Source organism: Haliotis cracherodii, unplaced genomic scaffold (genome assembly GCF_022045235.1).
Source record: "Haliotis cracherodii isolate W230 unplaced genomic scaffold, xgHalCrac1.p SCAF_11, whole genome shotgun sequence".
Lineage (NCBI taxonomy): Eukaryota > Metazoa > Mollusca > Gastropoda > Lepetellida > Haliotidae > Haliotis > Haliotis cracherodii.
This window is the reverse complement of record NW_027266266.1, coordinates 34327026-34342444: the sequence shown is the minus strand read 5'-3', so window position 1 is coordinate 34342444 and position 15419 is coordinate 34327026. Positions and strand designations below refer to the sequence as shown.

At 40.4% G+C, this 15419-nt stretch overlaps 1 protein-coding gene across 1 annotated transcript in view; it reads left to right on the top strand.

The window, feature by feature from the left end:
* LOC139455034 (serine-rich adhesin for platelets-like) overlaps positions 1-15201 on the top strand; it is a 149320-nt gene extending 134119 nt beyond the window's left edge. The window contains exons 21-23 of the mRNA XM_071236620.1: positions 4542-4656; positions 11437-11588; positions 12798-15201. Of these exons, the coding sequence (XP_071092721.1) occupies positions 4542-4656; positions 11437-11588; positions 12798-12948 (418 nt within the window). The 3' untranslated portion in view covers positions 12949-15201. The remainder of the gene's footprint in view (positions 1-4541; positions 4657-11436; positions 11589-12797) is intronic.
* Positions 15202-15419: the final 218 nt, after the last annotated feature.

Genomic DNA, 15419 nt, shown 5'->3' with positions numbered 1-15419 from the left:
CATGCAGTAGGATACATATTGTTATACAAGGGCTATTATTTAATGATGTGTTATATTGCTATTGAGCATGTGAATGAAACTCTGCCTGTTATTTCAACACTGTGACTGTTGTATGTGATTATATGACGGTTCATGGTTCATGGTTCATGGTTCATGCTCCTGGACAGATTACTTCCAGGGGTAGATGCATCACTGGTCCTCACGTCCATGATGGTTCATGGATGTCTTCCTAAATTGTGTGACCATTATGCAAGTCCTGTTTGATTGTATGGATGCTTCACTGCATAGTCTGCCCAACAAGCAAGGGGGTATTTTGTTTGTCATCAAACCTCTGCGAAGTATCATACTGTCTAAACTTATATGTATATTCAGTTGTTAGCATGTGGCAAAGGTATCAGTAACCTCTCGATTTTGTTGTAATACAAAAAATGACGACAAATCCTGTTGCTCTAGATGAAGTTTTGCAGTGCACCAACTGCAGATTCTGAAGGACTTTACTATAAAACATTTTGTTTTGCTTACTCGTACACTCAAACTATGATCATTAATTGTGACCAAAGACACTTTTTTCCACAATTCGGACAAGGGGCATCTGCCAACCTCAGATTTCTTTATAGTCCTTGCTACAGGACCAAGTGTTGTCAGCCTAATAGAGATGTTACCCTGGTACCGCTTGTGTGTTGAATGATAATTGAGGCGGAACATGTTTGTAGTGGATTGTAGATGTTAAGTACTATGTGTTGTTTGTATGTCAAACATTGTATATGATATTAGGCCACACTTTTTAATTTGCTTAATGGATCCTCAGATTGTAAATTTTGTTTACATGGGGAAAAAATAATTCAGAATTTGCTCTTATTTTTTCCCACCGACAAACTGATAGCATATTACGCCCAAAAAATACTTTCTTAACAAAGATCCACTGAAGGTGACATATTGTCATAGGAATCAAAATAATTTTCAGGTATTTAGTGTGGATTCTGAGCAGATCCTCAGAGCCTCACATAGTTGTAGTCCTAGTCATAGATAGATACTCACAGGTATGTAGTCCTAGCTGATCATAGATAGATACTCACAGGTATGTAGTCCTAGTCATAGATAGATACTCACAGGTATGTAGTCCTAGCTGATCATAGATAGATACTCACAGTTATGTAGTCCTAGCTGATCGTAGATAGATACTCACAGGTATGTAGTCCTAGTCATAGATAGATACTCACAGGTATGTAGTCCTAGCTGATCATAGATAGATACTCACAAGTATGAAGTCCTGGTCATAGATAGATACTCACAGGTATGAAGTCCTAGTCACAGATAGATACTCACAGGTATGAAGTCCTAGCTGATCTTAGATACGAGGGGTGTTCATTAAAGATTTCCCCTAAACCACTTAGGGTTACCATATTTGGTTGAAATTTCACATGTGTAATGATACATGTATCTATGGGTTATGTCTGAATTTGCAGCACCTAACTATTAATCTTACCACTTTTACAGGTGTTATGATCGAGTAGGGTGTGACAATGGAGTCAGTAGAATACCGAGCAGTGATTAGGTTTTTATATTTGAAAGGTCGCACACCAAAAGAACTTTCGATGAAATGAAAGCAACTTATGGCGAAGATGCCCCTTCATATGACGTTGTTAAACACTGGCATCACCAGTTCAAGTGTGGTCGGACATCTGTGGAAACAGCTGCCATTCCTGGTCGCCCATTCAGCCGTTGATGTGGACACTATCCATAAAGTGGAGACCACCATTTTGGCAGACCGACATATAACTGTTCGCCAGTTAGCACAAGATGTCAAGATCAGTGTAGGGTCTGTGGAAAAAATTATCCATGACAATTTGAACATGCATAAGGTGTCTGCACGATGGATTCCCAGGCTGCTCACACCTTTCCAAAAGCAGGAACGAGTCAATTGCTCAAAGGATCTTTTGGACATGTGCCAAAAAAAACAGGCAAACTTTTTTGACAGACTTATCACACGGGATGAAACATGGGTCCATCACTATGACTGGAGACTAAAGTTCAGTCGATGCAATGGAAGCATGTGGAGTCACCACCCCCAAAGAAGGCACGTGTCCAACCCTCTGCAGGCAAGGTCATGCTCACGGTGTTTTGGGACCAGCACGGAGCAGTGATGATGGATTTCTTGGCAAAGGGTACCACAATTACAGGAGCTTATTATGCTTCACTGCTGCGGAAATTGCGGGACGCTATCAAGCTTAAGAGGCGTGGCATGCTGACCAAGGGTGTCCGTCTTCTGCAAGACAGTGCTCCAGTACACAACTCTCATGTTGCCCAGACAGAAGCGTGGTCCTGTGGCTATGAAATCCTTCCACATCCTCCTTACTCTCCTGACCTTGCACCATCTGACTTCCACCTCTTTCCAACCATGAAGTCATTTTTTAAGGGAAAACGTTTCACAGATGATGAAACACTGATTTCTGAAGTCAAGTCCTGGTTTGAGATGCAAAATGAGGGCTTTTACAAGCGAGGTCTCCATAGTTGCATAAAACGATGGGAGAAGTGTGTAACTCTTGGTGGTTCCTATGTGGAGAAAGACTAATACCTATGCCAAGTTTCATTCCGCTAGCTCTATCGGAAGTGGGTCAGGGGAAATCTTTAATGAACATCCCTCGTAGATACTCATAGGTATGAAGTCCTAGCTGATCATAGATAGATACTCACAGGTATGAAGTCCAAGCTGATCATAGATAGATACTCACAGGTATGAAGTCCAAGCTGATCATAGATAGATACTCACAGGTATGAAGTCCTAGCTGATCATAGATAGATACTCACAGGTATGAAGTCCTAGTCATAGATAGATACTCACAGGTATGAAGTCCAAGCTGATCATAGATAGATACTCACAGGTATGAAGTCCAAGCTGATCATAGATAGATACTCACAGGTATGAAGTCCTAGTCATAGATAGATACTCACAGGTATGAAGTCCAAGCTGATCATAGATAGATACTCACAGGTATGAAGTCCTAGCTGATCATAGATAGATACTCACAGGTATGAAGTCCAAGCTGATCATAGATAGATACTCACAGGTATGAAGTCCTAGTCATAGATAGATACTCACAGGTATGAAGTCCTAGCTGATCATAGATAGATACTCACAGGTATGAAGTCCTAGTCATGGATAGATACTCACAGGTATGAAGTCCAAGCTGATCATAGATAGATACTCACAGGTATGAAGAGCAAGCTGATCACAGATAGATACTCACAGGTATGAAGTCCTAGTCATAGATAGATACTCACAGGTATGAAGTCCAAGTTGATCACAGATAGATACTGACAGGTATGAAGTCCAAGCTGATCATAGATAGATACTCACAGGTATGAAGACCTACCTTGAAAATGGGATATTAGATGTCTTTTTTTCATGTAAAACCTTTTGGTAGTTTTTGATATTTTAATTTTATTTCTTATCCAGGGAAAAGAGAACTGTTTGTGTTTGGAATGTATTCCAGAGTGATCTTTACTGTATGGCTGACACTTGGCTGGTCAATGGTCGGTAATCAGGATGAAATTGTACCCTGATACAGTGTTGCTATAGATGATGGACATTCCTGCTGATACATTTTGTGTATTGTATAGTGTTATATAATTAGGCGATAAACCATCTGTGTTTTCAATGGAGAGGTTTTGAACGTATGTTCGATACCTCTAAATTTCATTCAGTAGAGTGAGGTTTTGAATTTGAAAAATTTACAGGTATCAAATCAAAGTTCAAAACCATTTCATTGAAAACACAGTTGGTTTATATGCATTCTACCATGACATAATGACAAAACAAAAGCAATCTTGTTGGTTACATCAGAAATGATCTGTGATGTGGCATCAGTTGAGCCAAATATTTTTCAGTAGGTTGAATTCCGGGATCCATGGAGATTGGTTTTAATATGCATATGTGTTTACTTTTTGGACTGAAACCTGATTTTGTCACCCTAATACGTAAACCACTTTAGTGAGACACTGTAACATCACATAGGCAGATATTCTGTAAGCATTATTCAAACTGACTTCCATAGAGGAAATGAAGTGACCTGTGTAATGTTTTGTTGTGAAGTACACACCACTATTATGATGTTACAAAGTCCTACAGTTTGGAAGTCTAAGCAGTGTGACATATTAGACATGACGTCACTGTACACGAAAGAGTTTTGCTGAAGGTCAGGCAGTGTTGATCATATTGAACTTTATAATACACTCTATAGTGTTTGTTCGTCATGTTTCCTGCTTAACTATATTGCCATACTTGCTGTGAATAATGTGAGTACCACAACATGTTATTTAGCAATGTAGCGTAAGTGAAGCAAGATGAGTACCTGTAATGTATATTTTCATTCATAATGGTGTGGTTGTCAGCAAACTTTTGGTCCAATAAAAATTTGATACCGCTGACAGACCAATCAGAATGCAAGATTATAAACTGTCATGGTAGAATGTTGTATAGCCTGTATTATGTTGTATGAAGCTGCATGTATGCATGTTACATAAGTTTGTTCTGTCCACAGTGCTTTAGTTACTGTATCACTGGCTAAGAAGGCTGCTACAACAATGAGACGTAACGCTATTGCCATCAAACAGGAAGTGCTTGCCTTCTGCAAACACAACACCAAAGAATACAAGGTACAGGTGTCAGTAGTGCCCCCTGGTGGTGGTCCGAACAACTAACCTCCAGTACCTCAGTACTTTTCCCAGTCCTTTAATTTCTGCTGATGATGGCGGTGGGGTGTTTGTCATATTGGTGATTACATCGGTGTACATGAAGGGTAGGGGGATGAATGATACGTGGTTAGGATGATGGATCATGCTTTATACTGAATGACATTTAAATTTTAGAGTTTAACTTTGAACAGTATTTTAGTCATATCATGGCATGTCATCCTAATATGGGAGAACAGCTCAAAGTGCTTTTGGTGCTGGCAAACAAAAAACACCATCAGGGCGAGTCTAGAATTTGAACCAGTGATCACATATTTCATATGTGCCTAAGGGAAGCAACTCTGCACACCAAATTGCATCAATTTGGAAGACTGGGTCACCCATGCCCTTTTTAGATTGAAACATGTGTAATATGTAGAATTAAGATGGTGTGTCATTGGCTTAGTTTCTGCCCTGGACAGAACAGGAAGGGGTGGAGAGATTAGATTTGATACTACATCTTTATGTCTTTTGTAGATGCTCAGTCCTTCTTTGAAGGACAAGATAACCTGTGTCCAGTGACAGCCATCCAGCACTTGTAGTACTTACTCTGTATTCTCTCTCAACAGTATCACTTCCCTTCACTACAGGTGTTATTTCAGCAGAGGATGCAGTGACACCTGTTACAGGTGTTATTTCAGCAGAGGATTCAGTGACACCTGTTACAGGTGTTATTTCAGCAGAGGATGCAGTGTCACCTGTAACAGGTGTTATTTCAGCTGATGATGCAGTGTCATCTGTTGCAGGTGTTATTTCAGCAGAGGATGCAGTGTCACCTGTTACAGGTGTTATTTCAGCTGATGCAGGTGTTATTTCAGCAGAGGATGCAGTGTCACCTGTTACAGGTGTTATTTCAGCTGATGCAGGTGTTATTTCAGCAGAGGATGCAGTGTCACCTGTTACAGGTGTTATTTCAGCAGAGGATGCAGCATCACCTGTTACAGGTGTTATTTCAGCAGAGGATGCAGCGTCATCTGTTGCAGGTGTTATTTCAGCTGATGATGCAGTGTCACTTCTAGCAGGTGTGTCCTGTGACAGGGCATTCCCAGTGGTTCTGTTCTTCACTAAACTCAGTACTGATGTTGTGTGTTTTTGTCCCAGTGCTGGCCGTGGGCGTGGCATGACGCGGAGCCCAAGTGCTATTAAACAGATGCTGCTTGACTGGTGCAAGTCCAAGACAGCAGAGTATGAGGTACCCATGTATGGTGGCATGGTCGCTGCTTGTCAATTGAACAGATGGCTGGTCTGGCTGTGTGAGGGTGCCCTGTGTACAACACAAACACTGATGAAACTCAATCTTGGAACTCTTCATGTACTGAGTTAGAATAATGAATTGTTTTGATATACATGCAATACTTTGAGCTTTCACACATTCATCATCAGTTGAATTAGAGAGAAAACATTGTATAAAGCAGAATCAGTAATTGGGGATGTAAACAGTGTGTCTGGTGTGTTTAATACTTGATAAGAAACAGTATGAAATTCTGCCAATAACCAAGAGCATGTTCAGTGAGTGTGTTGATCACACGTTATCTTCACACAATAACAGAAACTGCAGAATGCTTCTGTGTGTTGTGCCTTGTAGCCAGACAAGCATGGGGCCTACTGGTGTCATGCACCAATGCATGGGGCCTACTGGTGTCATGCACCAATGCATGGGGCCTACTGGTGTCATGTACCAATGCATGGGGCCTACTGGTGTCATGCACCAATGCATGGGGTCTATGCATGGTATTGTTTGTTTCTATCATGTTTGGTTACAAATGGTTGCCATGGAGATGAGATGTATATAACTCCTTGCTTACAAGAGGTGGCTGAAAAGTTCTGAGCCTAACTAACAGTTTCTATGTATTAAGTAGTAAGTACTATACCTTCCTTGTTTAAAGGCTGCATTTGAACCAAACCAGGCAGTATATTTCTGCGGGCAACAAAGCGACTAGGTTTTCTCTGTTTATGAAAATGGGCAAAATTGGCTACTGTGCTGTCATCAAGTATCTCCGTCAAGTAACTCTTCTGCAACTGTTTAAGAGGTTGGCAGCAGTGGGGAAGAGAGATCAGCAAGACCTTCATCTGCCACCACTGAGGAAAATGTTGATAAGATACATGATATGATTATGGATAACTGACAACTCACCACATGCCATATAGCCATCAATACAGTAGGCCTCTCACATGAGAGAGTTGTGAACATTGTGAGGAATGAACTGGCTTCCAAGGCTTTTGGACTTCTGATCTGAAATCGAGGTTCATCATCTATTGTGAGAAGTGTTGTCTTGAAGCAGACGCAGCGGATTTTGTTGTGCAATTTGTAATCATGGATAGTGTGAACAACTGTGAATGCAGTGGAAACATCTAGCATCTCCTCCTCCTCACCCAGCAGTGAATGGGTACCCAGTAGGATGAGACAGTTAACCTTCTAGCACTCATTATTATTATCATTATTATTATTTAAAGAAGGCCAAGCCTGTTCCAAATGCTGGCAAGGTGATGGCTTCGGTTTAATGAGATTCCAAAGAAATCCTGCCTCCTGAAAGGTCAGACCATTTGGCAACTATATGAGAATATCAAGGCTAAATGTGGAAGAAAAGTCACTAAAGGTGTATTGTTCGACCAGGACAATGCACCTGTGCACAAGCCTGTGTTCCCATAGCAGCAATGCATGACTGTGGCTTTAAACTCACTGAGCTTCCAACATCCTCTGTATTCACCGGATTTGGCACCATCAGATTGTTGCCTCTTCCCAAACTTGAAGAAAGAACTTCCAAGTGTAATGCAAATGATGATGACAACAGTGGGATTCAGGCACTCAAGGATAGTTTACAGAAGATCATGTTGCAAATAGTTAGACTCAAAACTTTACAGCAACCCCTTTTACCCTGCAGTTCTACCCTTGTTGTCTGTCAATCATGTTTTACTTTGTTTCAGCTATGTTACGATTATGTTGCACCTTTGTTTGCACGACAGCTTTATTGTATATCCATTACCCAACTTCTCCCACTATCGCATGCAGGAGATACCCTGCACTGTCCATTCTGTATGGTCTTGCTCTGGTCTCTTCACTGCTCTAGTGTACATTTTATACTTCTGTTATAATATTTCTATGTTTGTGTTTAATGATACAATGTTGTTGTATGAGATGATGCTTTCTCAATATCATTTTGTATATGCGCTAGGTTTAAAGGCATAGTGTAGCATATTTTAGGTTTAGCACTGCATAACAGAATATTATGTAACCTAAGAATACCCCATAAGACATGAGCTAGAGCGTGAGTTGAGGTTAAGCACTGCTTAAAGGGAAACAACACTCCAAGTTTGAAAGTATTGAAATATGGACAGCTTTTTCTTTGCAGACTCAAAATTTGCTTCTTATGGACTATGATTTCGACTGGTTTGACTTGAGTTTGACTATTCTCATTGTGCAAAGCAACACCTATCGGAGTATTGAAGAATGAGAAGCTGTATATCATAACAAAGTTATGCAATGAAGAGCAATACACAATAAATGTAACTTCAAAGAATTTTGATGCAATGATCAGATGAATAGTATCTGAAACTAATTTTTATCAGGTATAAAATATTCCAACATGGATTTAATTTTTTGCAGCTTTAATTATATGTAAAATAATAATAACCATAAGCGTAGCACTTTAGAACAACTGATAGCTATTGACGTATGTTTTATGTAGGAACCAATTTGATCAGTCACCACTGAGGCCTCCCGCATTCTTGCTACAGCAAATGAATGAAAACAAAATGCAAATACAGTAGAACATGGATATAACGAACTACAAGGGACTTGAGAAATCAGTTCGTTATATCTGTTGTTCGTTATACATGTATACATTTTTACCGTTATCCGTTAGTTCGCTGTGGAGAGTTCGTTATATACATAAATTTTATATGATATTATATTGGAGATAAATCGGGGATTTTTTAACAGTTTGTAGTATCCGTTTGTTCACTATATCCGTGTTTATTATACTGTTCGTATCTGTATCATTACGCCTGACAAAAGTTCTATGTATAGCATTTCATGATATTATGACCTGTGTTTGTTTCTCAACTGATCCCATAAGTTTTTTTCAGGTGTTTCACATAGGTGTCAAGTCTCATTGATCATTGATCATTGATCATTGAGATAGTACACGTGACAACTATGTTCAAATAAACAACATACATCACCATTTCACACCCGGATATGAGTGTTTTCCGTCTGCTTTAGTAAAGAGACATATATAAATTTATCATATAATGGGTAGGTTTCTCGGCAGGATAAAGCCAACGGATAAAAACGATATCCGTTGGGGTCATATGCGGATAGAGATGCAAATATCAAAGGTCAAGTAGGGACTACTTTCATTGTTTATAAACAAACATGGCGTCGCCCTCGCCATTCGGCGATCGAGTCAGAATTAACCATCGGGAATCTGGATAAACTACAGGGTTAATTGCTATCATTATCAAAGGAACAGTTTAATATACTTAAAATCAGTGTCTAACTGTGACGTAGCTTAGGCATTTTATAAGTTTTGGCAACTTTGGAGATATAAATTTCGAAACAATTTTGCGAGGGCACTAGGCCTAGCCAAGCAGATCAGTGGCCATATCTCTGCTTGTAGACCTCTGCGGCTTGAAACCTTCTCCACAAATTAAAATAGTTGGATTTGGCCGAAATATGTTTGAATTGTTACCTTGTTTCGTTTTGTCGCTGTGTGTACATCTGACTACACTTCGTAACGTTAAGACAGGACAGACCGACTGTCAACAACGTCTGACCGTGGCCGTGACGTCTCATAGACTTGGGTTAGAGTAGCTTCCCTTTGACAAAGGGCAGTTACTCTAGCGGACAGACCGATGGATTGCCGCGAAAGGCAATTAAAAATAATTGTTGTTTTGCGTATATGTTGCTTCGCCACTGTATTAGAAACAGATTTCAGTTGGAACTATAATGGCTACTGTCACTGTCCGACTGGCACATCACTTACCCTGTGACGTAATGAATATTAATGCGAGCATTCCAGGAAAACTCGCAATGTTTCGGTAATGTTTGTGAGAGAGGGAAAGCAATTTTGAAGTATAGAATTAAAGAATGACATTATATGATAAAGAGGTTATCACGCTTGTGTGTTTGGGGATGGTAGATATCCTGTATTAGAAATAAACACTCGCTAAATACAATGTTTATTCCTAATGCAGGATATTTACCATCCCCAAACACACTCGCGTGATAACCTCTATGCATTTATTTTTGACAAATCCACTGCAATTTTGAAGTATAGAATTAAAGAATGACATTATATGATAAAGAGGTTATCACGCTTGTGTGTTTGGGGATGGTAGATATCCTGTATTAGAAATAAACACTCGCTAAATACAATGTTTATTCCTAATGCAGGATATTTACCATCCCCAAACACACTCGCGTGATAACCTCTATGCATTTATTTTTGACAAATCCACTGTGCAGGATAACAGTTATTTATCAATCAACATATTATCGATAAATCCTTTGATTGATGTTTTTTCTATACTGATCATTTCTCTCCTGCTGTGCTGCCACGTGCATATTACATAACATGTGGTACAGTCACCACATCAGACCTGGACGTATAACCCAATCGAAATTACCCCAGACACAATGCAAACCACAGAGTGTTTTATTACCTTGACACCCTCATAGGCAGCAGTGAACGTTTTTGAGATATTTTGCAGTCTTTTGTCAGGTAATCTGAGTAGTTCTACCACTAATTATACCTATAATATAGTCATTGACTGAGCATGAAATCATGTCGGCAAATATACAGGTGGAGGGTTATACCATGAAACATGGATGACAACAAGGGAGTAGTAATTGTATTGTATGCAGTTCTCCTGAAAAATTAGGGTCATTGCTGTTGAGTATATGAACTGAATTTCATTGTTACAAAAATAATATGTAAAATATTTTCTGTATACCAAATTACATAATTGTACATACGCATTTACACATGCAGTTTGCAAAGGTGAAAGGTTAGAGTAAGCATCAACCCCTCAAATGCAAGGATTCAAGGGGATTACCCCTCGCTGTCAACGAGGTTTTCCGGTTGGCCCTTCGTTGGTCAGAAGCCCAGTTTGTTGTGTTGCTGGGGCTAATTGGCTTTAGGTGATTATGCAGGCCAATTAGAATGGCATCGGCTAGACGACTGAAAATTGAGTGTTGTTTCCCTTTGACAGTATGTTACTTAGATCACCCAGAAGACATGTGCTGGGAAGTGAGTGTTCCAGGATGTGCACACATGAGCCTTGATATGTTTAACATTTTGCTTATGAACATTGTTTGGGGCTACTACCCCTAGAACAGAGTATTCTATTTGTGATTGATCCCTGTGTAGCCCACTACCACTACCCCCCCACCCCCACCCCCAGCCCCACCCCACCCCACCCACCCCAAAAAAGAAAAAAAGATTGCATGTCATGAATGATTGACTGGGCAAACTGACAGTAAGATGTGGTCACAGCACATAGTGAGTTCACACTATTATATGTTTATCCTATTCAGCAATATAGTTTCACCCTCTTCACTATTCATGTATTTGCATCATTTTGTTGATATAAAGGATTGATTTACTTTAATCTTATTAGACAGGCCTGTACTAACTTTTCTTGGTGACACTATGTATGGATGTATGATTCAGCAGTTTCTGTACCAACATCGTGTGTTTTCAGACGATACAGATCACCAACTTCTCTAGTTGTTGGAACAATGGGCTGGCATTCTGTGCACTCATCCATCACTTCTTCCCGGATGCCTTCGACTTCAATGCACTCACTCCAAAAAACAGACGGTATAACTTTGATCTGGCCTTTGACACTGCAGAGTAAGTATGATGAATGCAGGTCATTCTCCACTGCATTACTACCTGTACACAGAGGGCTGACTTTGTGTATCTACTGGGTGATATTGAGACATATATATGCTTGTAGAGTGGTATAATGTCTACAGTAAGATAACTTTGTTGTGCAGACAGATCGAGGGCTGTGTATCTACTGGGTGATATTGAGACATATATATGCTTGTAGGGTGGTGTAATGTCTACAGTAAGATAACTTTGTTGTGCAGACAGATCAAGGTCTGTGTATCTACTAGGTGGTATTGAGACATATATATGCTTGTAGGGTGGTGTAATGTCTACAGTAAGATGGCTTTGTTGTGGAGACAGATCGAGGGCTGACTTTGTGTATCTACTGGGTGATATTGAGACATACATATGCTTGTAGGGTGGTATAATGTCTACAGTAAGATAACTTTGTTGTGCAGACAGATCGAGGGCTGTGTATCTACTGGGTGATATTGAGACATATATATGCTTGTAGGGTGGTATAATGTCTACAGAAAGATGACTTTGTTGTGCAGACAGATCGAGGGCTGACTTTGTGTATCTCCTGGGTGATATTGAGACATATATATGCTTGTAGGGTGGTATAATGTCTACAGAAAGATGACTTTGTTGTGCAGACAGATTGAGGGCTGACTTTGTGTATCTACTGGGTGATATTGAGACGTATATATGCTTGTAGGGTGGTATAATGTCTACAGAAAGATGACTTTGTTGTGCAGACAGATCAAGGTCTGTGTATCTACTGGGTGATATTGAGACATATATATGCTTGTAGGGTGGTGTAATGTCTACAGTAAGATGGCTTTGTTGTGCAGACAGATCGAGGGCTGACTTTGTGTATCTTCTAGGTGGTATTGAGACGTATATATGCTTGTAGGATGGTGTAATGTCTACAGTAAGATGACTTTGTTGTGCAGACAGATCGAGGGCTGACATTGTGTATCTACTTGATATAGATGATATTATGAGATATAGCAGGAACCCACAGGGCACATGTAGTTCTGTGTCCTTTGTTAAGTTTTACACTCCTCACCTCCGGCTTGTGTTATAACCTAAAGTGTGTGATACTACTACAACAAATGTATCTTTTACATGTTGTAATCTGCTAAGAATTTAAAAAAAATTAAACTTGATAGAAAACAGCGATTCAGTTGAGCTTAGCTTAACTTGTGTGACTTTGTTATACAGGCAGAGGGCTGACATAGCGCCTCTACTGGATACAGATGATATGGTGCGGATGAAAAACCCCGACTGGAAGTGTGTGTTTACCTATGTCCAGAGTATTTACCGACATCTGCGTGATCATGACGCCAACAAGGCCAAGGAAGCAGAGCAGTGATTGGCTAACCAGCTGACCACTGCTTACACAGCATCATACAGTTGTTGTTATTTTTGTCATGTAACTTATTGAGTATGTAACATTTAATCATGTACTGGTCCTGCTGCACTGGCTGGCCAGGCGGCTGTGTGTGATGCAGCAGCTAGTGCAGGAGTACCAAGTAGAGCACGGGTGACACAGTGATTACGACTTCCAACTCACTGATTCCATCCTTGGGCATATAGGCACAGATCTGTTTCGTCTCTTTCGAATTTGCCATCACATGGCTTCAAATAGGGAAGTCACAATGATCAACAGAGAAGTGTTTATTATAAAATTATCCAAGACGTATGTGGATGGAAGGCTAGTAAAGAGGATGGAGTCTCATCACTGTGTATCACATCACCTGTTGAAGAGTGTAAGAAGAACATATTACAACCAGTAGGTATCCAAAACAGTTTCTATAGCAAATACAAAACCAAGGTCTTCCAGGTTTCTACTCTATATTGGGTATTATGTTTACTGTGATTGTGATATTAGATTGGTGTCTTTATGTGGTACAGGTATATCGTGTGCAGTAGATAACAAACATGGCCATGTCATGGTCGGCTGATCAGCATTTGTACCACCTGTGTGGAGCTCAGCGTGTGCTATTGCGGTATCTGTTGTGGGGAGTGATGAAGGACAGTAAGATGCTGAGACTGTGGATGGGTATGTCCATAGCATCTCAAGTCAGCTGAGCTCTGATAGTGTGCTGCAGTCATGGAATGTTCCTTGCTTCACCTTGCAGCCAAATAACATCCATACATCATGGTGTATCTTACCCCTTGTACCAACTCACTGTCACACCTGCAGGTGACTGGGTCACTGTCACACCTGCAGGTGACTGAGCCACTGTAACACCTGTGGGTGACTGGGCCACTGTAACACCTGTGGGTGACTGATCCACTGTCACACCTGCAGGTGACTGATCCACTGTAACACCTGCGGGTGACTGATGCACTGTCAAACCTGCAGGTGACTGATCCACTGTCACACCTGTGGGTGACTGGGCCACTGTAACAGCTTTGTGTGACTGATCCACTGTCACACCTGCAGGTGACTGATCCACTGTCACACCTGCAGATGACTGATCCACGGTCACACATGCAGATAACTGATCCACTGTCATACCTGCAGGTGACTGATCCACTGACATACCTGCAGCTGACTGGGCCACTGTAACAGCTTTGTGTGACTGATCCACTGTCACAACTGCAGGTGATTGGGCCAGTGTCACACCTGTGATTGATGACACCTCAGTTGTGATTATGAATGTAGATATTCAACTTGGAAGCCAAAAGGTTTCATGAGTTGTGACGTTGAATGTCACCAACTCCATGTAATGCATTTAGTCCTGTGTTAGACGTGAAGGATTTGATAGGCGAGTGTGCATAATATAAACTTCCACGCATCTATATTCAACTGTGGATAAGACTGCATACGTAATGTTGGTGCTTGATAGGGTTAATGGTTTTTGTATTCCTAGATGAATGTAGACTTTGTATCCGGTGTACTAGCGTAGGTAGACCAAGAGCTGCCATGTTAGTGGCGAACTTTGCTGCTGGAGACTAGTGTTCTGGAGGTCACTGCAAGATATGTCCTTGTTTCATACACACTATAGGTGAAGATATTTGTAGAAGTAAACAGTGCAATGTAATCCCCTTGTGTGAGATAACTGGCATTTAAATCCACAATACTCAGCAACTTGTAGTCGGGCCCCATGTGGACAGTGAGAAGCATTAACAATGCTGGTAGGTGCTTGACATGGGTCTTATTCTCAAATAGATCACCTCATTGGTTTATGCGTCTTATTCGGCCTATGCAGTGCTTTGGGCTTCTTTCTAACCAGGACTGTCTTCATACAGGGTCTTCTTTACAATGAGTCACAAATGTCTTTTTCAGTGTTAAATTCTATGGTGGTATAATCCCTTCTATGGTGAGATTATATAAGTTTCTTGATATTATTTCTTGACAATATGTTATACAGAATGGTATCTTTTGAGTATTCCTCTACATAAATGTAATGATAAAATCAATGGTTCTCATAAGGACTTACACTACAGGGAACTTTGTGCAGGGTTTATCACTGAAGTTATTTGATGTTATAGAAATGCTTCACTGAAAGGTAATACAAACTTTGGAGGGCTTTGCTTGGATGTTAGGCAAGGGGTCCACTGCCCCAGCCAATGTACCTGTGTACACGTCTCTGTCACTATGTCTGTCCAGCATTACTCTGCTGAGTAATGTGTTTTATTTCCATTTTGTAGATATTCAATTTTACTATCATAACTTGTACAGTCAACTGTTTTGTAGTGAACTATTTTCAGGGCTATTCAATATAACTTCTTGTTTTATTTTTGTTTTGCATACCAACATTAAGTTTGTAGTTGTGTTCTCAGGGTGCCGCAATATGTAGTGATATATGATGTGTTGTCCCACGAGCAACAACC